General features: G+C 45.0%; 1 protein-coding gene across 1 annotated transcript in view; it reads left to right on the top strand.

Annotated features, from left to right (window-relative positions):
- LOC141133435 (complement C3-like) overlaps positions 1 to 27,085 on the top strand; it is a 286,038-nt gene that overhangs the window by 222,226 nt on the left and 36,727 nt on the right. Inside the window, exons 29-33 of the mRNA XM_073622822.1 lie at positions 2,253 to 2,443; positions 5,270 to 5,428; positions 8,057 to 8,116; positions 14,951 to 15,041; positions 18,463 to 18,514. Of these exons, the coding sequence (XP_073478923.1) occupies positions 2,253 to 2,443; positions 5,270 to 5,428; positions 8,057 to 8,116; positions 14,951 to 15,041; positions 18,463 to 18,514 (553 nt within the window). The remainder of the gene's footprint in view (positions 1 to 2,252; positions 2,444 to 5,269; positions 5,429 to 8,056; positions 8,117 to 14,950; positions 15,042 to 18,462; positions 18,515 to 27,085) is intronic.

Here is a 27,085-nt window from a genome sequence, read left to right as displayed (position 1 = left end):
CAATGTTTTTATGGAGTCACCGCAGCTCCCATCCACACTGGAGCCAGCATCCGTTTCAAATTGCAGAAGTGACGAGGCACCAGAAGTTCCTGTCCCTACGCATTTTGTCACATCCAGGACTCTTTATGAGGACATCGGGGGTCTATTAGACCCCCATTATGTCTTTCCTGAATGAATAAATGAATGAATGAAGAATTTGTATAGCGCTACAAATGCGAACTGAATCGCTTCAAGGCGCTTGATCCGTCCTGAGTTGTCCTGCTTCTTAGAAGAGGTGAGTCTTGAGTTTTTTTCTGAAGGCCCCATGGTTTTCTTCCATGCGGATGTTAGTGGGTAGAGCATTTCATAGCTGTGGTCCTTGGACTATGAAACTTCGTTCTCCCTTTGATTTCCTGCCCTTCAAAACAGCTGATCCAACATAGCTTTTACAGCCAGCTGCTTTCCTGGCTGTAACAGCTAGGAAATGATGGCTCGGGAACCAGAAGTGACAAAATCCTTCATCCTCTTCATTTGTCATTGAAGAGATTAGGGAACGGATGTTCCTACATCTCCTCTATGGGCAGCCGTCCAGACTGCTTATGGCAGTCCTCGGTTCCCTGGATGAAAGGGATAGCCCAGGAACCCTTGTGTGTGTTGTGAAGGGAGGTTCCTGTAAAAGTGATCAGATGACTGTAAAGCCACTCAGTTCACTCTAACTGATGGGAAATTGCCTCCTGAATAAAAAAAAAAAATGCAGTTGCAGCTATGATCCTGGTAAAATAACTTGCTGCCCAGGACATTTCTATATGTACGCTAGACTGTAAGTGGTTAAAGTGGACTTGAAATCAAAAAGTGAAGATTATCTATTTTATAGGGAACCTCTAGAAATATTAATTATTTATGTGCAAGCATTATCCTGAAAATTCCGTAAAATTAGAACTACACTTCCTGAATCCCATAGGTCGGCATACCTCCCAACATTCTGAGATGGGAATGAGGGACAACTACTAGCAAATGTATGTAGGCATAGAACACACAACCTGCCACACCCCCTTAAAAGTGAATTAACAAAAAAAAAAAGTAAATTAAATCCAAAAGGTTTTTTTTTTTTTTTTTACCTCTACTATTCCTTTATATTGGCTTTTAAAATTTACAAGTGCAGCAATTTAGAATTTGGATGAAAGGTTTAGCACTGGTAAACACTTTTTGAAAGATAAAAAGTGCATTTTTTATACAACTATATAGATCAGACCAAAATGAGGGACAAATGAGGGGGAAAGAGGGAGAAAGGGACATTGCTCCAAATCAGGGACAGTCCCTCGAAATCAGGGACAGTTGGGAGCTATGGGTCTGCAGTGTGGGATCATTCAAGGCACTGCTTTCTCTAAATGCTAGTGTCACTAGGCAGAAGCAAGGTCCAGAGACACGCCGAGGTTAGGGCAGGTAGCGTTCAAGCGAGGTCAAGCAAGTCGGATCGGTAACAGGAAACTGGCACAGGATACTCTTCTCAAGACCTCCTACTCTCAAGCTCTCTCGTCTCCTCCTCCCATGCTCGTCTCCAGCATTTCTCCAGAACCTCTCCCATCCTCTGGAACTCGCTACCTCCACCTGTCCGGTTATCCCCTACTCTTGCTACCTTCAGGCGATCCCTGAAAACTCATCTCTTCAGGAAAGCCTATCATGTCTCCAACTAATCTTCTACCACTTCCATCAGCTCATTCCCCACAGTTACAACCTTTTGTACCACCTGCCCCACTCTATTAGATTGTAAGCTCTTCGGAGCAGGGCCCTCTTAATCCTCTTGTATTTTATTGTATTATAACTGTATTGTCTCCTTTTTATATTGTAAAGTGCTGCGTAAACTGTTGGCGCTATATAAATCCTGTATAATAATAATAACACTGGAACCTACTCTTAAAAATGTAGATCTTTCCTTAAGCCCGGGTTCACACTATACCGAGCTGCGGATCGCACAGGAGCGCTGTGCGTCCCTGTTCCCCGTTTCATGGACGAATCAGGGCCGATTCTATGCCTGAATTCAGCCCTGAAACGGAGCCAAAGACGCACAGCGTTTTTGTGCAGTGCGCTCCGCAGCCACCCCGGAGATATGTGAACCGGCTCCATAGGGAGCCAGTCACATTCTCCTACTATGTGAATTAGATGCGGGGAAACGCACATCTAATTCGCATAGGTGTGAACCCGGGCTCAAATTGTAATGTTACCACAATAACCATATCGTACAAGCAGAAATTAATATATATTTTTTCTTTTAGGCAAATCTCAGTGGAATGACCCAGATAGTAAATTCTGGATTAACCAAGCATCTGGCAGATACATTTCTTTGGAGGCTACAGCTTACGCCCTGCTGACTCTCCTGCAAATAGAGGAGTATGATCTGGCAGATTCTGTTGCTCATTGGCTAATTAGATCGCATGTTGATGGCGAGCAATATGGATCAACACAGGTGAATGAGACGTCATATACCTGCTTACCTAAAGCTGAACTCTAGGCAAACATTTATATATACAGATAACCATAAATATGGAAGATGTTTTAACTGCTAAAGGATTTATTTTTCTGTCCATCCAGTCCTGAGATTTACACAGTCCTGGCAGAGTGAGAGACCTGATTTATCTCTGCTGTACTTAAAGCACATCTCTGCCCGCCATCCCCCTTTTTTTTCACTCCCCCTTACTGGGTAATCCATTTTGCAGGTTTTTTGATACTCACCTAGGCTGGATGACTCGTGCAGGCAAGTCTCTGGTGCCTCCCACCCTGGGTCTGGAAGTTTGGAGAAACTTCTAGAGGTTAGTGGGCGGAGGCCAGGAGGGTCATTCTGCATACTCAGGGGAGCTTGGCCAATCCCCAAGCAGTGGGACGGGCATGGTGGCTAAGCAGCCCTTAAAATAGGAGTCCACCCTAAAACTAAAATCCCTGCATCTACAGACATCGACGATCTAACACTAACCTATCTAGTCCGGTAAAGAAAAAATCAGTATACATACCTACACATCCGACAATGGAAGCCCCATAGTAACTCTATGGGTGAAGTCACTCCCCATTCATTTCACAGCCCTTGTCAGCTGAGTCCTCTGCCTAGCTTCCGTCTCTGGAGATTGGGTCGGATCAGCTTCAGAAAAGGTATGTATACGGATTTTTTCTTTACAGGTCTCGATAGGTTAGTTTTAGAATGTGCACATCTGTAGATGCAGGGATTTTAGTTTTAGGGTGGACTTATACTTTAAGTATGGATGAGTCATGGTGGCAGGAAGAGTCGAGTGGAAGATGGAGATGGAGTGCTGAGGAATCTGTCAGTGGCCTTGAGGGGCCCTTTAGGTCTATGGGGGGCCCTACAGGCCAGAGGCTTGGGCTGGCTCAGGAAGGATCCTGTCTGCAGTGTGGTGTGATTGGGACCACCACCTGGGAGCAGTGGGAGCAAGGAGAGGACAGTGAGTACATCAGCACACTCAGGAACACTACAAGGGGAAAGTCTGCCATATGTAGTCAGCTTTCTGGAGAAACAGCAGTGTGCTTCACCCCTTTATCCTTGTCCTGAGAGATCTCCAGAGCAGCCAGGAGGGCTGGTAGGACCTGCTGAGTAGTGGAGCTGGGACCAGATCCAGAGAAGGAGGGAATACACTACTGCAAGCAGTTACTTTAAGTTTGGGCTGCTTTTCCAGAAGGGCCCAGGGCCCTTAGTCTGTAATGGACTTTTGTTATTAATCTACAAAGGACTGTGAGTTTATACAGAAGGAAGCAGTTCAGGATTTTTGTACAGAGACAGGACGATTGTCCCCAAGTTTTGCTGTGTTCATCATCTGCTGGCCATCCCATAAATACCTTCACACATCCAAGTTGTTATACACTAATATAAACATAAAAAACAAGTTACGTGTTGCCTGGCTGTGCAGAGGTAGGAGAGTCAGTTGCCAGCGCCCCCTACAGGGGTAGTGCTACGTTAGAATATAAGCACTGCAATGTAGCTAATTGGCTTCTTGTACTGCTTCCCACTCCCCCTGAGTTTTGCTGCACAGGAGATCACAAGAGGCTGATACCAGGTCAAATTCAGGTACTTAGGTAAATGTCTTTCCTGCAACCACAGTGTTGACAGGGGAATCCCTCCCACCGAGCCGTTATGTTCCCCGGGAGGGGGGGTTGCAGGGGATGCCGACCCTGCCAAGAGAAGACAGTGATTTTTGCTAGAAGCTATAACAGCCACTTGCAATAATTGTGTGTAAAATCAGGCAGGCTGGTTGTACTCAAGTTGATCGATCAACTTGTGTACATTCAGCCTACCCATACGTCGTTCAAATCTCTGCTGAAACAATGTATTAAATAATTCAGAAATGTATTATTCTGTGTTTATATATCTGCCTGGAGTATAATAAAAGATGAGATGTACCCAGAGTAGTAATAATGCCCCCTGCTCTATAAAGCTAAATTATTTTCAATAATAATCATGAATAAATTAAGCATTAAGCAAATAATAATTTACAAAATACATAGACAGTGATAGTTGTAGTCAGTGTAGTGTCCCCTTTTGATGGTTCTCGGGTTAGAAGTTTCCCCTTACATTGGAAGTAAGTGGAATAGTGGCCCTTCACACTGGTGGTCAGTGGGATAAGGACCTCCTCACTTTTGTAATCAGTAGGAAATATGGCCCTCTTACAGACAACTGAAAAGTAGCTTTTTTGACACTACTAACATTGTTGTTAGTGGTTACTTACTTGAGAGACACAGGGAGAGGCTCAACTTTTTCTATTAGAATGACACTGTTGTGATCTGTCAAAACAATGAAGGCAGCATTAGGCAGAAAATTAGTAGGAAACTATTCCTTGCTGAAGGAAACCCTACCAAATTCTGCAGGAACCCAAAGGTTCCATGTAATCCGTATCGAGAAAGGCTAATGTGGTGGTTACTTTTTCCCCACAAGAATTACTTTTTTGTGTCCAACCAAAACTATGCCGGCACTATTAAGGAGAAAATCTGTCAGACACTGTTCCCTGCTGAACGAACCCCTAGAAATCTCTAGAGGAACCTTAAGGTTTCAAGAAATCCTTGTTGAGAAAGGCTAATCTAGTAGTAGTTAGTCAAATTCAACTGGATTTGTCCTGTAATGTTTAAAGAAGTTTTGCTCCTCATCCAAATACCGTAGTTTATTAATTGCTGAAAAAATGTTGTCATGAACCTATCACATTATTTACATCCCTTCCTCAGCAATTTGACAAGAATTTACACCTTTTGCCTTGTAATTCAAATTATAACACCTATCCCATCTGCCTGTTTCTAGACAACTGTCATGGTGTTTGAAGCTTTGGCCAAGTACCAAGAGGCCAGGGAAAATAAGATGGCGTTAGAAATGGATATATCCGTCCAGCTTCCCGAGAGGAAAGACCCTACTAAATACCGCCTTAACCTGCAAAATAATCTAAATGCCCGATCTGATGAGGTAAGACCCACGCGAAGACTTTGAAGGCAGTATTTGCAATGTCATGTTATTTTTATCTATAGTATGAGAACCTAAAACTATGTGTGTATGTATTTATATATATATATATATATATATATATATATATATATATATATATATATATAAAAAACAACGGGACACGTTCTCGAATGCAAAATTGTATTTATATCAAATGCTCTTCAAGGCATAACAATGAATACAGTACAGTTACGAGCATACCGTGCTCTTCATCAGGCTTCGTGCCTTCGGGCTCTTTCCTACCCAAAGTCTCTCCAAGTCTCTGAATTCTGGGTCCCAATTGAGGACTTACCAATCCAGACAGTACTGAAATCTGACCTCTCCTTTCCGATAAGACTACCCCAGAACCCTTCACTCTTCATTGGTGAGAATCCCTGACTAATAACAATGTCTCATCACCTCTTCATTAAAGGGACCACAAACCAAATCACTGGCATCCTGTACAATACATACATACATAATAAATATATATATATACATACACACACTGTTCATTTTTCAATAGTGAAGCAAAACTATATAGGATAATTATTAATGGGTAGAATAAGTAATGGGTTAGAGTGGGGAAGAAGATGTGTAGATAATGTTCACTTAAAGCAGTGGTCTCCAAACCTTCTGAACCAATGGCCATTTTACTGTCTTTCAGACTTTAGGGAGGTTAGATTGCAGCAAGAGGGAATAGAAAATGTCCTTTTATTAATGGGAGTAAACAATGCCCCATCTTTGGTATTAGGGGAGGAATAGTGCCATTGGGAGAAATTGTACACCATCATTGGTGTCATTGGGAGGAGTTGTACAACATCTTTGGTGTCATTGGGAGGAATTGTACCCCATCTTTGGTGTCAGTGGGAGGAATACTACCCCATCATAGGTGTCATTGGGAGGAATAGTGCCCCATCATTGATGTCTGTGGGAGGAATAGTGCCCCATCATTTATGTCTTTGGGAGGAATTGTGCCCCATCATTGGTGTCAGTGAAAGGAATAGTTTGCCATTGTTGGTGTCGATAAGAGGAATAGTGCTCCATTGTTGGTGTCAATGGATGAAATAGTGCCCTGAGTGCCTGATAAAGACAGGTAAAGGGTTGCTGCCCACAAGTCACAGTTTGGAGATCAATGACTTAGTGCAAAGAGGAGAAAATAACTCCTAACAATGCCCTCTCTGGACAGAGCTCAAGGGTAAGAACACTGTAAATGGATGTTCCAAACAGGTATTAACTATGACCACTGACTAACTATCGCTAACTAATTAGTGATTGGCTGAGAGGATAAATATTCACAACTCTGTTTATTAAAGCTTCTACCTCAGACTCTTGAAGCCCTCTCAACGGTAGTTGGCAGAAGCAATCAAAATAGTTTTAACTGCTTAAGGACCAGCCGCCACAGTTGTACTGCGGCAGGTTGGCTCCCCTGCGTAAATGGCCATCATTGTATGTCGGCCGCTTTAAGAGTTCAAGGGGGCGAGTGCCCGCGGCAATGGAGCCGATGTGTGTGCCTGGCGGCCGCGATGTCCGCTGGTTACCCGCGATCACTCCTGAGAGAGACAGAACGGAAATCTGTCAATGTAAACAGACAGATTTCCGTTGTTTATACTGATTATGAACAGCAATCGGTCTCCTTCTCCAGGCAGTCTATCCTCCCACAGTTAGAAACACCTCCCTAGGACGCACACATAACCCCTTGATCGCCCCCTAATGTTAACCCCTTCCCTGCCAGTGACATTGATACAGTGATCAGTTGCTATTTTTAGTGTCCAAACTGTCCCCCGCAATGTCGCAGTTCTGCTAAAAATTGCAGATCATCGCCATTACTAGTAAAAAAAAAAAAATTATAATAAAAATGCCATAAATCTATTCCCTATTTTGTAGATGCTATAACTTTTGTGTAAACAAATCAATATACGCTTATTGCGATTTTTTTTTTTTACCAAAAATATGTAGAAGAATACATATCAGTCTAAAATGAGGAAGAAATGTGTTTTTTAATTTTTTTTTGGAAGATATTTATTATAGCAAAAAATATAAAATATAGCTTTTTTTTCAAAATCGTCGGTCTTTTTTTTTTTTTATAGCACAAGAAATAAAAACCGCAGAGGTGATCAAATACCACCAAAAGAAAACTCTATTTTTGGGAAAAAAAGAACATAGATTTTGTTTGGGTACAACGTCGGTCAGTAATTTTTGAAAAACTCAGAAAGATGAAAAAACTTAGGCCGCCTAAAGTCTAGATGTTTTGAGCAGTTCCATTATTAAACTAAGGATGCCATTACTTAAAGGATGATTTAAAGTGATACTAAAGATATTTCTTTTTTCTTTTAAAATATAAAAGATGTTATACTTGTGGGTAGATAGGGATGCGGGTGGTTAAAACAGTTAGTGGGCATTTTTTCCCTTAATGCAGGGACTGTTCTGTATGTAGGTAAAAAAAAAACTCTAGAACCACTTTAAGGTCAAGAATGGGTGACCGATGTGAACTCACAAGATGGAGCAGGTTTGAGCAGAGGGGTCTCTATGAGTGGTGGATAACAGATGGTAAAGCTATTACATCTAGAATATAACTATGCTGAAATGTGATCTCTTTTCTCCCTGCAGACAAACATAAATAGTGATTTTGTGGTGAAGGCGACAGGGAAGGGGCGAGCTTCTCTAACAGTGAGTTTATGGATTTTTGTCAATTGCCAATTTATATCTTTACAAAAAATTGTGGAAGGTTTTTTTAGTGCATTAAGAGTAACCCCAAAAATCTGTGGAGGCCCCAGCAATGTGTAGTCTTCCAGTACCACCACCACCACCACCAAATGTGTTGACCTGCCATTCTCAACCAAGGTTCCATTGAACCCTAGGGCTCCTCCAGAGGTTACTTGGGCTTCCTTGAACCAAGCTAATTGCCCTCCCGTTTGATGGTGTCTGCATAATTCTGTGCCAGTGCCGCTTGGCAGACCTAGCTGCATGACACCAAGGATCTTTTAAGCTGCCTATAACTGTGGACAGTCCTCACACTGATCACCACTGTAAGAGGCATTATTCTCACTGGCCACCCGTGTAATGGACATTCTTCCCACTGACCACCAATGTAAAGGGCATTTGCCCATTGACCCCCAGTTGATTAGTTTGGAACAATTTGTTTTAGCAGGGGTTCCCCAAGACCTGAACATTATTTTAAGGGTTGAGAAAGGCTGGTGCAGACCCACAAGAACACCTCAACACAGTTTGGAAAAATAAAGTGGTTGTGAAACCTTACATATGCCCAGTAAAGTGATTAGCCTCAGGTGATACAAACAGATTCAAGCCTCCTACACAAGTTGTATCTGTTTATCTGCACTCTTCTCTAGATTTGTCCAGAATGTATAAAGCTTGTTTGGGCTGTCAGAAAACAGGGGGTGGAGAGCTGAAATTACATTCTGCAGAGCTCAGTGAGGAGAGCTCTGAGAGCTGATTGGAGGGAAGGGACACACCCGCTTCATACAGCACACAGGAACAAAGCTGAGGCCTCTCTTGTTACCTCTTGGTGCCAGGAAAGCTTGTCAGAAGCGACTCATGCATACAGTAGAGGAACAAGGTAGCAGACAGAAATGACATCTAGTGCTCTGCATTGTACACACTATAGAGGGATATGCGTTGTTCATATTTCATGTCTGAGTTTTTACAACCACTTTAAACAAAGTACAGTAGAAATAAAAAACATCAGCACACATAATATGTATGTGTATAAAAGGTACTATTATGCCGCATACAGATGATCGAACATTCTGGCATCCGACAGATGTTGGCTCAAACTTATCTTGCATACACATGGTCACACAAATGTTGTCGGAAATTCCGAACGTCAATAACGTGGTGACGTACAAGACGTACGACAAGCTGAGAAAAATTAAGATCAATAGCCAGTGCAGGCCTTCTGTACACATGCTCGGAATTTCCGACAACAACTTTTATTTGTCTGAAAATTTGAGAACCAGCTCTCAAACATTTGTTGTTGGAAATTCTGACCGCGTGTATGTGGCATTAGAATAGACAAAGTTTGAAGGAGTTCCTGTTAATCCAAGGAAATTGCTTGACCACAGTGAGGGTATGAATATAACCAGAAGTGTCCCCTTTAGTATAATGATGTCTTTTTCGTTTTTTGTATTATGGTACCGTATATAATTTTGTACGGAGTAAGCGTTTAATAATTCCACTAACAACCTGTTACAGGACCCTACCTTCCTGAACAACATTATACAATCAACTACTCAGTTCACGACTGTCCATGCCCATGACAACACGCCCTCCCCCATGCAATAGGAGTCAGTAAAATGTGCCTTGCGGGGTGTTTTCATCTCCCATAATACGCACCTTAAACGCAAATCCACCACGGAAATTACCTCTTTGTACCACATAATCTCTAGAATTGGATCGTAAATGCTCTGGCTCTAAAGGAAACCCTGCTCCGTCCCTTTAACTATACGTCAACTTAGAGACCGCCGGTTTATGGCAGCGACCGGCTGCTTTGAACCTCCTACATGTTGGAAAAAAAATGTGTTTCTTTGCTGGCCCATCAACTGCATTGTGCACCTGCCACCAAATTTAATGCTGCTATCTGGAACACCCCTAACAGTATCACTCGCAAACCCATTGAAATTTCCTCTATGTTTCAAAATTACTTCTCCGCATTGCATAATAATAAAGGACAGTATGCTGATCTCCCTATGAAAAAAGAATAAGCTTTGAGAGTGGTAGGGAACGCCAGGTAGAATGGATGCAGCTCCTCTCAAATTAGGTCTTGAGATCCTAATGCACATATAAAAAAGAAACACAAGAGGGCGCCTCCATCTTGGTGTAGCGATTTAATTAAAAAGGCATAAAAAACAATTAAAATGCACTCACTAGATAAAAGTAGATCAAGGCTTGTCATAGACCCATATAGACCTTCATAGGATCACCGTAAGGCTGCAGAGCTCAGCAGACGCGTCGCTAGTTGAAGCAGAGTTCTAGAAGCTGTCAGGCTTCAGGCTGGAACATAAGCATCAGCAGCTTCCAGAGGTGGTAAAATGGCTGTGGCTTCAAAACAGCACCTCTCTCAGCTGGGTGAAGACAGGAAGTGGACAGGATGTGGCTACATGTTTCAGGGCAGAAAAGAGGGCCCCTTTATCAAACCATAGGAAGAAGATTGGCCAAAGAACAAGTCTTTATATGCTGTGACGAGGGGGCGAAGTAGGAGGCCAGTACTATTAACTCTTGTTTAACCAAAAATGTGTGCTGGACACTGCATGTGTCAATGGGATACATAAGGCTAATGTTAATTGACCCTTGAGCGACCAATACTGTTAAAAAAAACTGAGAAGTAAAATGTGAATAATTTTATTTCTCAGTATCTGACCCAACATCTTCTTTCTCTGTGGGATTGATTTGTCATTCCACTCAAACTGTCGCACTGACCAGGCCCTTTCACTCCTATATTTGACAACACCTCTTTCTGCCCTGGACTACAGACTAACAAGGTGGCGTTTCTATCTCCGCAAACCCAACTACGTAATTTTTATCCTGACAGCACCATCTCATGATACCAACTGCATTTCTCTTCACCCTCAGCTCCTAGCCTATGGTGGTTTCCTCAGCTCCAACTTACTGCTTCCTCCACAAACTTAAGATGGAATCCCATGGGGTGCACGCCCTCACCCCTTTGGAAGATTTTTTCTCCTGTGATGCACCTCAAAACCATACTGTATCCCAATTATGTGGAAACATGAGGGAGGGAACTGCGGAGGAGAACTCTTGTTCCCATCCAAGTGGGAAAATATCTTGGAACCTCGTTTTCCAAAGACTACTGTAGGAAATGCTTCCACTTTACCCATAAGCTGTCCATGTCCTCCTATTTTTAGGAAAAAAGTTAAAAATTGTATCTCTTTGGTGTCACGGTACTACTTACAGTGAGCCCACAGGCGAGCAGGAGACACGGGATCCCCCAGGGCGTGGAGTCTAAGGGCCAGCCGGTATTCTGCCAGGGACCCCCTCTCGAAGGTTTGGGCTTAGCTGCGTGCTGACCCCAGGTCACGTCCCCCGGGTTCACCCTGCTCGCTAGGGAGCTACCAGAAGACACTGTCAGACAAGGATGGATGGATGAAACAAAGGAGAGCCGGATAGCGAGCCAAGGTCAAGGCGGGCTGCAGACAACGTAATCAGAACAAGCCGAGTCGGTACACAAGAGATCAGTTAACGAGAGGTCAGGTTAAAGCAGGTTAAAAGAAGGGAGCTCAGAAACAAGCATTGCTCACGCAACAGGAAGTGGTCTGAGAGGGATTTAAATAGAGAAGTACATGAGGGGCTGGACAGGAAGTAGCAGGAAGGAATTATATATTAAGCACATAGCTGCAGAGTGCAGCAGAGCTGAACACAAGCTAGTGCAACAACAGGTGCCAGCCGACCTACAACAGTAAAGGTAAGACACAGATCAACTCCGCAGCTGATCTGTGACATTTGGTACTGGACCCCAGTTGACCTCAATCACATATACCTATCTACTTCTAATATTTTCTAGAGATGCCGGCAAGGTGAGAGCTCTTACCTATACATATGGTGGGTAGTGCAGTTTGATCTTGCCAGTTTGGCACAATGTATTCCTTTCCTACAGCTCCATGTGCATCTCTGAGGTCCAGTCTTCCCTGACCATAGCCCTGTTGTCCATAATCCAAATCTCCAAAATTAAAAAAGGCATTTTACAGCATTGTCTTTTAGCGGCCCGGGTGGTTATATCCCGACATTGGAAATCCACTTCCCCACCTCACCTCCAGAATGCTACTAGATTTTGAATGAGATCATGGCTATGGAGACTAGGGATGAGCCGAACACCCCCCTGTTCGGTTCGCACCAGAACATGCGAACAGGAAAAAAGTCAGCTCAAACACGCGAACACCGTTAAAGTCTATGGGACACGAACATGAATAATCAAAAGTGCTAATTTTAAAGGCTTATATGCAAGTTATTGTCATAAAAAGTGTTTGGGGACCCGGGTCCTGCCCCAGGGGACATAGTTTTAAAAACGGCCGTTTTTTCAGGAGCAGTGATTTTAATAATGCTTAAAGTCAAACAATAAAAGTGTAATATCCCTTTAAATTTCGTACCTGGGGGGTGTCTATAGTATGCCTGTAAAGGGGCGCATGTTTCCTGTGTTTAGAACAGTCTGACAGCAAAATGACATTTCGAAGGAAAAATTCCATTCAAAACTACCCGCGGCTATTGCATTGCCGACAATACACATAGAAGTTCATTGATAAAAACGGCATGGGAATTCCCCACAGGGAAACCCCAAACCAAAATTAAAAAAAAAAAAATGATGTGGGAGTCCCCCTAAATTCCATACCAGGCCCTTCAGGACTGGTATGGATATTAAGGGGAACCCCGGCCAAAATTACAAAAAAAAAAATAACGTGGGGTTCCCCCCTAAATTCCCTTCAGGTCTGGTATGGATTTTAAGGGGAACCCCACGCCAAAAAAAAAAAAAAAAACGGCGTGGGGTCCCCCCAAAAATCCATATCAGACCCTTATCCGAGCACGCAACCTGGCAGGCCGCAGGAAAAGAGGGGGGGACGAGAGTGCGCTCCCCCTCCTGAACCGTACCAGGCCACATGCCCTCAACATTGGGAGGGTGCTTTGGGGTAGCCCCCCAAAACACCTTGTCCCCATGTTGATGAGGACAAGGGCCTCATCCCCACAACCCTGGCCGGTGGTTGTGGGGGTCTGCGGGCGGGGGGCTTATCGGAATCTGGAAGCCCCCTTTAACAAGGGGACCCCCAGATCCCGCCCCCCCCTGTGTGAAATGGTAAGGGGGTACTTACCCCTACCATTTCACTAAAAAACTGTCAAAAATGTTAAAAATGACAAGAGACAGTTTTTGACAATTCCTTTATTTAAATGCTTCTTCTTTCTTCTATCTTCCTTCATCTTCTTCTTCTTCTGGTTCTTCTGGCTCTTCTGGTTCTTCCTCCGGTGTTCTCGTCCAGCATCTCCTCCGCGGCGTCTTCTATCTTCTTCTCCTCGGGCCGCTCTGCACCCATGGCATGGGGGGAGGCTCCCGCTCTTCTCTTCATCTTCTTCATCCTCTTTTCTTCTTCCTTCTTCTCTTCTTCATTTTCTTCTCCGGGCCGCTCCGCACCCATGCTGGCATGGAGGGAGGCTCCCGCTGTGTGACGGAGTCTCCTCGTCTGACGGTTCTTAAATAACGGGGGGCGGTGCCACCCGGTGACCCCGCCCCCCTCTGACGCACGGTGACTTGACGGGACTTCCCTGTGACGTCACGGGGAATGCCACAGGGAAGTGGCCCCGCCCCCCGTTATTTAAGAACTGTCAGACGAGGAGACGCCGTCACACAGCGGGAGCCTCCCTCCATGCCAGCATGGATGCGGAGCGGCCCGGAGAAGAAAATGAAGAAGAGAAGAAGAGAAGAAGGAAGAAGGGACTCCCACGTCATTTTTTTTTTTAATTTTGGTTTGGGGTTTCCCTGTGTTGAATTCCCATGCTGTTTTTATCAATGAACTTCTATGTGTATTGTCGGCAATGCAATAGCCGCGGGTAGTTTTAAATGGAATTTTTCCTTCGAAATGTCATTTTGCTGTCAGACTGTTCTAAACACGGGAAATATGCGCCCCTTTACAGGCATACTATAGACACCCCCCAGCTACGAAATTTAAAGGGATATTACACTTTTATTGTTTGACTTTAAGCATTATTAAAATCACTGCTCCTGAAAAAACGTCAGTTTTTAAAACTTTTTTTTGCATTGATCCATGTCCCCTGGGGCAGGACCCAGGTCCCCAAACACTTTTTATGATAATAACTTGCATATAAGCCTTTAAAATTAGCACTTTTGATTTCTCCCATAGACTTTTAAAGGGTGTTCTGCGGCATTTGAATTTGCCGCGAACACCCCAAATTGTTCGCTGTTCGGCGAACTTGCGAACAGCCAATGTCGAACTCGAAGCTCATCCCTAATGGAGACCTTGGTCATGGAAGATTGCCCCGATTCAGAGAAGATGTTAGCGATTCTTCCACTTTCCGAACCTTAGTTGCAAAACAATTGGCACACTTTCTTGGAGGCTTCCTCAAACGGTTTCAGTTTCAGATTTTCCATTTCAGATTCTCTCTTTTCAGACCCTCCCCTTTCCTTCTCAGACCCTCTCACGCTCCCTTACGTTATCTACCCATTCTCTCCTATAAGTTCCTCTGCACATTACAATCCCCATTGGTTTTTCCTTTTCGGGTATGTTTTTTTCCAACTTGCCTTCATAGTGGTTGCCAGGCATTTTGTTTGTAACAGGGTTACTGCTCAACCTAGGCATTACTCTGATCATAAATAATTTATACATCATTTTGTTTTTATGTTACAACATCGTAATTTTTTTAACTCTTCTGTATATAAAAATTTTGAAAAATCTTGAATAAAAAGTTTTTTGGCTGATAATTCCACTAAGCCTAATTAAGTGTCTTTTTAACTGATATCACTATGTCCAGGTGACAGCAGTATACTATGAAATAGTGACAGAGAAAGAAAGTGAATGCAATCCTTTTGATTTTACCATCACAGCAAGAGATGAACCTCATGGTGAGTATACATTTTGGTGTATATACACACTGCTTGATTTTAGATAAGTGTTAAGATTTCAAACAGCCTTTGGTTCTCCCATAGACATTAAGGAGTTTAAAGAGCTAAGTGGCCATAGCCATTCTGTAGGGGCTTATGAAAATCTCATAGTTAGGGGCATGAATCTATACTATTCCTCTATCACATGTACAGTTTAGGAAATGGTCTTTGGCTGCAGACACTATAAAACGGCAAAAGCGCAAGCTACTCATTTTCTGACTGTCTTTGTCTAACTGAAAATCCAGAAAGGCTGTATGTGCAGAACAGGTGGGAATAAGTGCTTTCTCTTACTCATTCAGCTTTATGTGTACAAGTGCATCTCAAAAAATTAGAATATCATCACAAAGTTAATTTATTTCAGTAATCCAATTCAAAATGTGAAAATCATATATTATATAGATTCATTGCACACAGAGTGATATATTTCAAGGATTTCTTTCTTTTAATTTTGATGATCATGGCATACAGATAGTGAAAACCCCAATTTTCAGTATCTCAGAAAATTTGAATATTACATAAGACCAATAAAAAAAAAGATTTTTAATACAGAAATGTTGGCTTACTGAAAAGTATGTCCATGTACAGTATAGTATGCACACAATACTTGGTCGGGCTCCTTTTGCATGAATTACTGCATCAATGCGGCGTGGCATGGAGGTGATCAGCCTGTGGCACTGCTGAAGTGTTATGGGAGCGCAGGTTGCTTTGATAGATAGTGGCCTTCAGCTCATCTGCATTGTTGGGCCTGTTGTCTCTCATCTTCCTCTTGACAATACCCCACAGATTCTCTATGTGGTTTAGGTCAGGCGAGTTTGCTGGCCAATCAAGCACAGTGATACAATGATCATTAAACCAGGTATTGGTACTTTTGGCAGTGTAGGCAGGTGCCAAGTCCTTCTGGAAAATGAAATCCGCATCTCCATAAAGCTGGTCAGCAGAGGGAAGCATGAAGTGCTGCGCTGACTTTGTACTTGATAAAACACAGTGGACCAACACCAGCAGATGACATGGCTCCCCAAATCATCACTGACTGTGGAAAATTCACATTGGAATTCATGCAACTTGAATTCTGTGCCTCTCCACTCTTCCTACAGACTCTGGGACCTTGATTTCCAAATGAAATGCAAAATTTACTTTCACCTGAAAAGAGGACTTTGGACCACTGAGCAACATCTCCCTCAAATTCTTGAATGGCCTTTGCTTCACAATCCTCTCAAGACTGCAATTATCCCTGTTGCTTGTGCACCTTTTTTTACCACACCTTTTCCTTCCACTCAACTTTCAATTAATATGCTCAGATACAGCACTCTGTGAACAGCCAGCTTCTTTGGAAATTACCTTTTGTGACTTGCCCTTCTTGTGGAGGGTGTCAATGACTGTCTTCTGGACAATTGTCAAGTCAGCAGTCTTCCCCATGATTGTGTAACCTGCTAAACCAGACTGAAAGACCATGTAAAGGCTCAGGAAACCTTTACAGGTGTTTTGAGCTAATTAGCTGATTAGAGTGTGACACCATTAGTCTACAATATTGAACTTTTTCACAATATTATAATCTTCTGAAATACTACATTTTGGGTTTTCACTAGCTGTAAGCCATAATCATCACAAATAAAATAAAGAAATGCTTGAAATATATGAGTTTGTAATGAATCTATTTAATATATGAGTTTCAGTTTTTTTGAATTGAATTACTGAAATAAATTAACTTTTCGATGATATTCTAATTTTTGTAGATGCACCTGTATATGAGCTCCCACACAGACTATTCACAATAAAGCAGTAAACTCAGTCTGATTAAAAGGCAATCTAGAGCTCCTCCAGCTGGCTAGAAGTAGTAAGAATGAAAAAAAAAATCATAGGAGATATTACATATTTTCCTTCCCCATATATATATATATATATATATATATATATATATATATATATATATATATAATTTCCTGAGATTAAACAAATAAAATATTTAAAAAAACGATTCTGTGTCCAAGATGGCGACCTGAACAGCAGCACAGAAATGGAGAGATCTACTGCTGATTGACATATTTCTTTGCATACAACAACATCCTCCTGACCTGTTTTAGTGGACTACGCCCTGCTCTTGCTTCTGGGGATGTCAAGAGGGAAACAATCGCAAGGCAAGCCATGGATATCCAGTCATAGCTCCCCGTGTTAACAACAAGCTGTTATGGCAGCCTATTCAAAATGCACCAGGAACAGTGCATATACCATTTCTGGCAAGCAATTCATGTCCATTGACAATGTGCTTTAGGATGCCTTTCAGAATGAATGCCACCCCATCGCACCCTAAGTTACTGAGCTCTGGAAGAGCAGGGTTTTTTTTCCTACCACCGCATGCAATGGCCGATCACCTCCTTTATACGACCCTAAGGGGTCAAACATGCCTTGCACTTAGTGCCAATAATCCCTCCAATGGATCCTCTGTGATCTTTACTTTGCTCAATGTATAGAAAAATGGTCTATGGCCAGCATGGGTTCCATCCGCTGTGCTGCTTTAAACCTCAATCCGTATTAAAGACCAGTAGATGCAGAAATACATAAAAAAGACAAGAAAAGTGCCTCCTATAGTGCAGTATCCGAGGGATTCAAAAATAAAACATCTCCACCCCAGCTAGCAATAAACTCACATTTATTAAAACAATTAAAAGCATTGATACAAATCTGCAGTCTCACTCAGTAACGACCAGTCCACCGCCAGGCTCCACCTCTACTAGTTTAACCACCGCCCACGTGGCTTCATCTGGAGGAGTGTGATATTTGTATTGTGAGATCTAAAGGCACCGCTGCGTGCAACTGCTAGTCTCAGGAGATTCAGAGTGAGATTTTGTGATTTCACTGCACTGTTGTTCACTGGTTTCTTTGCTGGAGACTCTGATCTAAAGGAAACAAAACCCTGCCTCTACCAAAATGGCCACCTCCATACAGGCACAAAATTCAGAACAAGGCATGATAAATCAGTGTTGGAGGAAAGATTATCTGCAGGGAGACCATGGGCAATACTGGTCACTAGTCTTTTGTCCACTAGTTGGCTTTTTTGGGACATGGCTTCAGCAGTTTAGTTCCTTTCTAAGGTTAACTTGAGCACACAGTTACAGCTTGTACTTTCAGATTAGCTATTTTGTAGCCAATGTAATAAAAAATACCTAGAAAATAAAGCATCTAGTAAATATGTCTACCATTTATGTTTATTTATAACGTAGCCTTTTCAGAATTCAATAATGACTTCTCAATATGAATATATTTTTTAAATTTCACTTTCGGTTTGTAAATTGTAAATCGATTTCATTCAATTATTTAAATATCTTTCCCCCCCTACTTTTATATGTTGATATAATTTACACAATGCACTTTTGTTCTTTTACAGTTAAAAGACCAGATAACACCTTGGGGACAATGTCTGTTGAGATCTGTTTCAAGTAAGCTATCACTTTTAACAGACAATTGCTTGTCCCTCATCAGTGTTTTGCTAGAGGATGGTCATTCACAATTTCATAGCATAGAACCAGGCTTTGGGCCTTAACAGACCAGTTAAAAATTAAAGTAGAATGCATTGTCAGTGAGTACAACTTTTAAGTGGCTATTGCAGTTTTTACATTTAGGGTCCTTTTACATCTTTGCATTGTGGTAAAACACATTACATACATCACTGCCTTCCAGTATAATTCATTCTTATTAGTACCCCAAAACACAGCACTGCAACACAAATTAGACAAAATAGGTCTTTTTTTTTTTTCAGGATTTTTGGTCATGTTTTGTTTATTTAGCAAAAAATAAGAAAACCCAGTGGTGATTAAATACCAGCAAAATAAAGCTCTAAAAAAATGATAAATATTTCATATGAGTACAGTGTTGCATACCCGCGCAATTGTCATTCAAAGTGCAACAGCACTGAAAGCTGAAAATTAGCTTGATAAGGAAGGGGGTAAAAGTGTCTGGTATTGAGCAGGTTAAGTAAAGTTCTTGAACTGTTCTTGAGCCTTGTCTGAAGTTATTGAAGGGGTGCATGGTGGTACATGGCATATCAGAAGAACCAAGACCGCTATGAAAGGTTAACTCAGCATGAGTTGGAGTCAGAGAGGAGTTGCTATGGGTAACAATGAATTGGTGGGAGATGTAGAGCAGACGGTCAATAAGCGTGCTACATGGCGTAGGTAACGGTCCTCCGGTAGTGAGCAGTTGGTTCCCAAGAAGCAAAAGGGACCGAACCCATGGAACAGAGACCCCATGTAAAACAAAACCAGAGAAATTCCCCGCTCCACTCACCAACCAGCCTGCTAACCAACTGAATTGTCCTGTCTAACAGTTTGCATTAACAACAGTTGTTTAGTTTGCACACATTTGTAAATACATGCGTAAGCTACAGAGCCCCATCAAGGCAACCCAATATTTTCTGTAGTCCTAACTCTAAATTTAAGAGCCTACACAGGGGCACCACAGTTATGCCCTGTACACACGGTCGAACTTTCCGACGGAATATGTGAGATCGGAGCTTGTTGTCGGAAATTCCGACTGTGTATGGGCTCCATCTGACTTTTTCCATCGGAATTTCCGACACAAAGTTTGAGAGCATGCTATAAAATTTTCCGACAACAAAATCCGATCCTTTAAATTCTGATCGTGTGTAGACAAATCCAACGGACAAAGTGCCACGCATGCTCAGAATAAATTAAGAGACGAAAGCTATTGGCTATTGCCCCGTTTATAGTCCCGACGTACGTGTTGTACGTCACCGCGTTCTTGACGTTCGGAATTTCCGACCAACTTTGTGTGACCGTGTGTATGCAAGACAAGTTTGAGCCAACATCCATCAGAAAAAATCCATGGATTTTGTTGTCGGAATGTCCGATCAATGTCCGATCGTGTGTACGGGGCATTAGAGTTAGGACTACAGAAAGTATTTGGGTATCCTTGACAGGGGTCTGTAGCTTATGCATGTATTTGCAAACCTGTGCAAACTCAACCCCTGTTTTTAACGCATACTGTTAGACAGGACAATTTGATTGGTTAGCAGGCTGGTCAGTAAGTTGAGCATGGAATTTCTCTGGTTTTCTTTTGCATGTGTTGCCCTTCCATGTGCTCTTTGCTGCAAATACCAGTTATAGGTGAGGGCAGTGGCCATTTGTTTGTACTGTAGAGACCTCATATACCTGGTTGCATGGTACATGACATGTGAAGGACTTACTTACCAGTCCTGGCATACCCCCTTTACCATGTTCTCCACCCTCCAAACCTTCCCACAAATGACTCAACAAGGTATTGGAGTAAATGGCCTTAACGGCCTTTTATTATAATTACCATAACTAAATAAATAACATTTTAAATAATTTTAAATAACCGTTCGTATTCTCTTGGGGTCTTAAAGGGGAACACAACCACTGGTCACTGCGATAAACTTCAATAAACTTTTATAGGCCTCGAGTCGCAACTCCCGGACAGCGAGGCAGTACCCAACCTTCGCAGTGACCTAACTTTACCCCTTCCTGTTTACCCACGGGTAACCGGAAGGTACCAGATAAATCCCATATTACATATGGGTACCAACCATGCTATATCTCAATATAGCACACATCTCCTCCTCCACACAGACCCAAAGCACTGCCACCGCCCGCAAGGGGTAAAACCTTACCCTTGCGAGCACCTCCACACCCTCAAAGCCCGCTCTATCCCCTCCTGCAGGCCCAGAGCCCAAAGGTCTGTGCCAACTTCGTTAAGGTGCACCCCATCACTCCTAAGGTACCTCCATGTGTCCACCTCTAGCTCTCTATGCCTTATCGTCACCCCCCTATTACGTATGATGAACCTGCTGACTTCTTTGTTTACTTTTACCCTGGCCCTGTCCACCTTTTTAGCTGACCAAGCCCATCGCCACGATGTCCTGCCTACCATATCCGACCACACAATGACCATGCCCGGGAATGCTGCCTGTAGCCTGAGAACATCGCATTTAATGTCCCGTATTAACTCCCTCATGGACCCCTCTGGACCCCATGTCATTCCCGCCCACATGTAGCACCAAGACATTTGGTGCCCTGTCCCAATGGGCGAACCTGTGGACTTCAGACCTTACCCTACTCCAAAGCATGCCCGGTACCCCGATCCATCTGACCTGCGCTTCCTGCCTTGGAATGCCCAACTGCCTCCCGTTAGGCCGAACATCGGCTCGTTTGGCCCCCCAGAAGACGAAGGAGTGTCCCAGGATCCAAACCAAGCCCACCTCTCCACCTGTGAAACAAAAGATAACAAACAAAACAGTAAGCGCCCTACCTGTACCCAGCACTAAAATCCCAAAATTCACCCCCAAAATAACTTAAATGTCTTATTTTATATTCCCCCTTTTTTTTATAGTAAATGAGGGCGAATATAAAGCCTGAACCTGTCAGAATGCCACCTACCTATGCGCTTCACCGCCTCCGCATTAAGCCCAGCTTTGGCTGCCTCTGTAGCAGCGCCAATACGGAAAGAATGTGAGGAGTAACTATTGGGATCGTACCCAGCCTCCACTAAACACTTCTTGAACACTGCTATAAATTGGAACTTGGACAAGGCCAACCCATCTGCATGCATCAAAAAGGAGCCCGGTAACCTGGGCTGTAAGTCCCGGAATGATTGTACCGCTCTCACCGGGCAAACTGTGGATTCCAAAATGCGAAAAACTTCCAACTGAACCCCCTTTCCCAACTGATCCGTTTTTGACCGATTTATCCAGATCCTAACCGAATCCTTCGAACACTCCAAGTCCGCCCACTGCAGCCCCCCTTGTGCCCGCTTGGACGGGCTAACTAGTTCACTAACCCTTAACGCTCCGTAGAACGCCAGAGCGAAAGCTGCTCGGAATAAGGCACTTTCATACTCCGACACACAAATGGACGAAATGTGAAAGAACAGGCCCTGTAGCATAGTAAAAGGCACAGGGCGCCGACCATCCCTCTTCCTGTGCTCTTTCCTGTACCCTTTTACCGCTTGCTTCACCCAAAATTCTTTCGTATGATCCCGTTGCCCTTGCAATTTAAAAAGAAAGGCAAGACCTGCCAACTTCTTATCAATGGCCGATGCCAAAACCTCACCCTCAAAACCCAGATTAATGAAATAAAGAACCGCCTGTGTGACCTCCGGGCCCTCCGGATCGATGTCCAAGTTGTGCAAACATGTTAACCACTCCTGCCATACCTTAGAGTAGGCGTACCACGTGGCCTTACTCACAGAGCGCTGAATCCACCCTGCCACGTTCCCAAGGCAACGTTCCACATCCAGTCCGGGCAGGTAACCCCCTGCTGCTCCGCGTCTGGTGCCAATTCCCGAAACCTGTCCCACTGGAAACGAGACCGAGAATCAGCCAAGGTGTTCTCAACCCCCGGTAAGTGTACAGCGTAGATGAAAGCATTCAACTTCAAACAGCACAACACTAAATATCTCAACAACCTGACCACCGGCTCTGACTTGGCCGATAGCCGGTTGATCACCTGGACAACCCCCAGGTTGTCACAGTTGAGCCGCACCTTCATGTTACGGAATGCTTCCCCCCATATTTCCATTGCTACCACAATTGGAAACAGTTCCAGGAGGACAAGGTTTTTCAAAAACCCAGCTTCCCCCCAAGCCTGGAGCCATCGCGCGACGCTCCAATGTCTTTGAAAGACAGCACCGTAACCTGTCGAGCCCGCCGCATCCGTGAATAATTTGAGGTCCCAATTACTAATGGGACCTGACATCCACAGGGAACGCCCATTAAATGATTGCAAAAATTCGTGCCAAATACACAAATTGTCCCTGTGCTCCCTCTTCAAAGTCACGAAGTGAGTGGGGGCGTGAACCCCGGCCGTGGCAGCCGACAACCGTCGGCAAAACACCCTGCCCATGGGAATTATTCGGCAAGCAAAATTCAGCTTCCCCAATAATGATTGTAGCTGCCGCAACTGCACCTTGCGCCTGCCGGTAATCTCCCGTACTTCCGCCTTAAGACTTTCCAATTTTTTCACTGGCAATCGGCATTCCATTCCCAAGGAATCTACCTCAATTCCCAAGAACACAATGCTGGACTTAGGGCCTTCAGTTTTTTCCGGCGCCAGTGGCACCCCGAAACGCTCTGCTATATGTTGCAAAGTTCCCAATAAGACCGCACAAATATTAGAACCCGGTGGGCCAACGCACAAGAAGTCGTCAAGATAGTGTACCATCGAGTTGATACCCGATACGTCGCGAACCACCCATTCCAAGAATGAGCTGAAGGTTTCAAATAGAGCGCAAGAAATGGAGCATCCCATCGGGAGGCACCGATCCACGTAGTACGCCCCATTCCATGCACAGCCCAGCAGTCAAAAGCTGTCCGGGTGAACCGGCAAAAGCCGAAATGCGGACTCAACATCCGCTTTCGCCATCACGACCCCTGTCCGTAACGGCGCACCCAAGATATCGCGGCGTCAAAAGAAGTGTACGTCACCGCACATTCCTCTGGCGCAATCGAGTCATTGACCGACCCACCTTTCGGGAAGGAAAGGTGATGAATCAACCTGAACTTGTTAGGCTCTTTCTTGGGAACTACCCCCAATTGGGATACCACCAAGCCCTGAAGAGGAACGGAAGTAAAAGGACCGGACATGCGGCCTAAACTTACCTCTTTCTCAATTTTTTCCGAGACCACCGTTGGATGTAACAGGGCTGAACGTAAATTAGGCGCCATAGGCGGGGCAGCCGTTAATGAGCACGAAATTTTAAAACCAAACGCGAATCCCGCATCTAACAGTTGGGCCGCTTTGCGGTCGGGGTATCTACTGAGGAAAGGACGCATCCTTTCCACCCACACCGGCGTCCTCCCTTTTACTCGCAGGCTCTCCGCCACGCCCCTTCCCTCTTCTAAAGCACTTGGACAATGCATGAGAACCCCCGCAGCCGGAGCACGTGTGCTTAAATCGGCAATTAGCCCCATACTTACATGAGCCCTCATTGAACTGCCAACAGAAGCCCCATTTTTTGTCGGTCGGTTGTCCTGGAGCTGCGTTACCTCCGACCCCTGCCTGAAAAAACTGTGAGGGAGCCCTCGCCGCCGTCATAAGCTTCATCCATAGGCTGATATCCTTGTGATCCCAGCGTAGCGACGGTCGCACCGCCATCCGTTGTCTAAACTGCTCATCATACCGTAGCCACGCTATCCCGCCATACGTCCGGTGCGCCTCACTAATTGCTTCCAGGTATACGAACAAAGCCGAGCAGTGTTCCGGGTGCTTTTCCCCAATCACACTAGCCAAATTGGCAAATGCCTGCAGCCAGTTGGGAAAATTCCGCGGGATCAACCTATATCTGCGTTTTTCCTCATCTTCCTTCTTAGTTAACTCCGGCTTCAGTCTATCCAGATTGAACTTTTCTAATGGCAACAATGTGAATATCTCCACATATTCGCCCTTCCAAATTTTTTCCTTTACCTCTGTCTTGAGATGCGCTCCAAGCGGGCCCTCAAAACAGACGTAAACCTCGCTTCTCGCGGAATCCGCCAACCTAACTGATTCCGACTTTTTCTCAACCGATTTCTCCTGACCTTCCGAGGCAGGCCCGCCCGCTGAAGTCGTAGGCGGGTCGACCGCTGCCGACCCCGTGCCCGTCACTAAAGTAACCGCCGTGTTCCCGGCCAACCCAGTCGCCGGTAGAGCGGCCGCAGCCGTTCCAGCTGTCCCCTGCTGTGTATCCCACGCCTGAACCGGGGACGGGCTGGCACCCGCCGCAGGTTCGAAGCGCTGTACCAGCGCCCGCAAACCCCCCAACAAATCCTGTAATCCTGCTTCCCTGGGCTGCTCTGTAGGGGGCCTAATCACTCTCGCCCCCGCTGAACTACTCCCCCCGGGGGACCCCTTGTTTTTACCCTGTTCTAGCAGTTTTTCTAATAAATCAGAAACAGATAAAGTGGAAATGTACTCACCAGGCTGCCCAGGACTGGGCCCATCAGCCGCCATTCCCGAATCCACCGCTGCGGTATTCCCCGGTTCTTCGTCCCTCTCTGACCCGGACAGCTCACCCTCCGATCTGTCGCTGACCTCCTCTCGCTGAACAACCGCTGTCTGCACCCCAGAAGGACCTGCTCTGGGTGCCGTGGGTCTGCGTTGTCCCTCTCTTCCCGCCCTCTCAGGTGTACCGCCAGACCCGTGCGATGCCCGCCTTGATGGACTTCTGCGCCTCTGACTGTTCTGGGCTGCCGTCGCGCTTCCTCCACCTCCGCTCACCCGCGTCACTGCACTTCTCATCCTCCTCTGGGAATTGCAGGGCTGCTGGCCGCTTCGGATGTATGGCCAGCCCCCTGGGTCTCGCTCCTCTCACGCTGGGCCGTCTGGTGGCTTGTACCCTCCATCGCATCCCCTGCAGCCTGCTCTTGGCATCTGCGACGAGCCGGGGGGGGGGCAGAGCCATGTGCTCCGCTGGGCTCCCCCTTTCCTCCACTCCTGCCTCTGCGCTGGGTCCTCTTCTCATGGCAAGCCGTGCTGTCTTGTGCCTGTCTCTCACTGGGGGGTGGATGGACCGATCTTCCTCCTTCCTTCCGACGCCTCTGACCACCAGGTGCAGTGTCAGGGCTGAAGCGCTCCGGCGGCCGGGACCGCCGTGCACGTGGAGTCTCAGGGCCCCCCCCCGTTCGCCGCCGCTCCGCTCTCCTGAATCACTGCCGCTACCTGAGCCTGCAGCCATCCACCCCCTCGCTCTGCAGCCGCTTCCCTCAGTCGCAACAACAGTTCCTCCATTGCTGGGATCTCCAAGGGACAGTATTAAGCAGAGCGGTGGGAGCGTGTGAATCTTCTTCCCCGCCGCTCAACACTGACGTCACTTCCCCTGTACACCTAACTAAATTCCCCTGAACGCCTCCCCTGTCCTGCCCACTCCCCTTCTCTTAAAGAGCCCTAACTAACAGCATGACTGTGCAGTCCGCACATGTCTTGCTGTCCCTCCGCTGATCCCTTCGTTCCTGCTGCAGGACTCACTGGAGAGCTGTAGTAGTTAAAGTGGAGCATGCATGAGGCCTGCACTAGTGCTCGGAGTGAGGTGGCAGAGGTACGATGAACTGGTGGAGAGGTTATAGGCTCAGTAGTGTCCCTCCTAAATGCAACATTCAGAAGGAAGGTGTGTAGTAACATGGGACAACACATTTTACAGCGAAACTCTGTACATTTATCTGCTGCACACAGTGTACGGCTCATCTCTAAGCCAGGGTACCACCATAATGGGGACTTTCACATGAACGCGGCACCGCCTGGTCCCGGGCATTGATGATAGCGCACACAGGAAGAGGTATCTCCACATGCAGGGTAGGCCCCCGTCTACTGTACATGCTCTGTAGAAACTGAAACATGGACCTGTCATGAATCCACTCTGCTCTAATCAGCACGGCATCAGCGGACAGATCCCGGCTGATCAAAATGAGGTCTGCCCCGTGTGATAGAGGCTTAACAGATAAGGACAACAAAGTATCTAATATTTGTCTGGTAAACAACATTAAGTCTTGATTAGTGTATTTCCTAAAGAAATGACATTTGTTTCATCAAGCTGAGACCCTTTCAAGACAATAGGACAATTGCATACAATTAGCTAAGTGTTTATATACTGTAAATTATTGGTTAAAAGAGCAGATATTTGCATTTATGTTCCTACTGTGAACAGACCGCCTCAGACGATGCCCTATGATGAAACGCGTAAGCCGGAGCTTGGTACACACTCACGTCACTTGCGGTTGCGGAGCTCCGGTTAGTGGAACGCACGCCAGTTCGAAGCTCTTGTACTGCAACCAAGCTATGCTAGCTCACACACCTGACTGGGTCAGGTGGTGTTTTTAAACTTTAATTTTTAATAAAATCACCCAGATTTACATTACGAGTACCCATCTCTTTTGTCCATGAGGATAACCTGTGGTTTACCATGGAGGAGGTAACTACTGCAACTTAATCTATTGGGAACCGCTTACCCCGGAGGGGCACAAGGATCAGGATACCCCATCACATGCTGAGCTAAGGAGGAGG

Source organism: Aquarana catesbeiana, linkage group LG03 (genome assembly GCF_042186555.1).
Source record: "Aquarana catesbeiana isolate 2022-GZ linkage group LG03, ASM4218655v1, whole genome shotgun sequence".
NCBI classification, from domain to species: Eukaryota; Metazoa; Chordata; class Amphibia; order Anura; family Ranidae; genus Aquarana; species Aquarana catesbeiana.
Note: the sequence above shows the minus strand (reverse complement) of the source record. Positions and strands in the feature narration are given on the sequence as shown.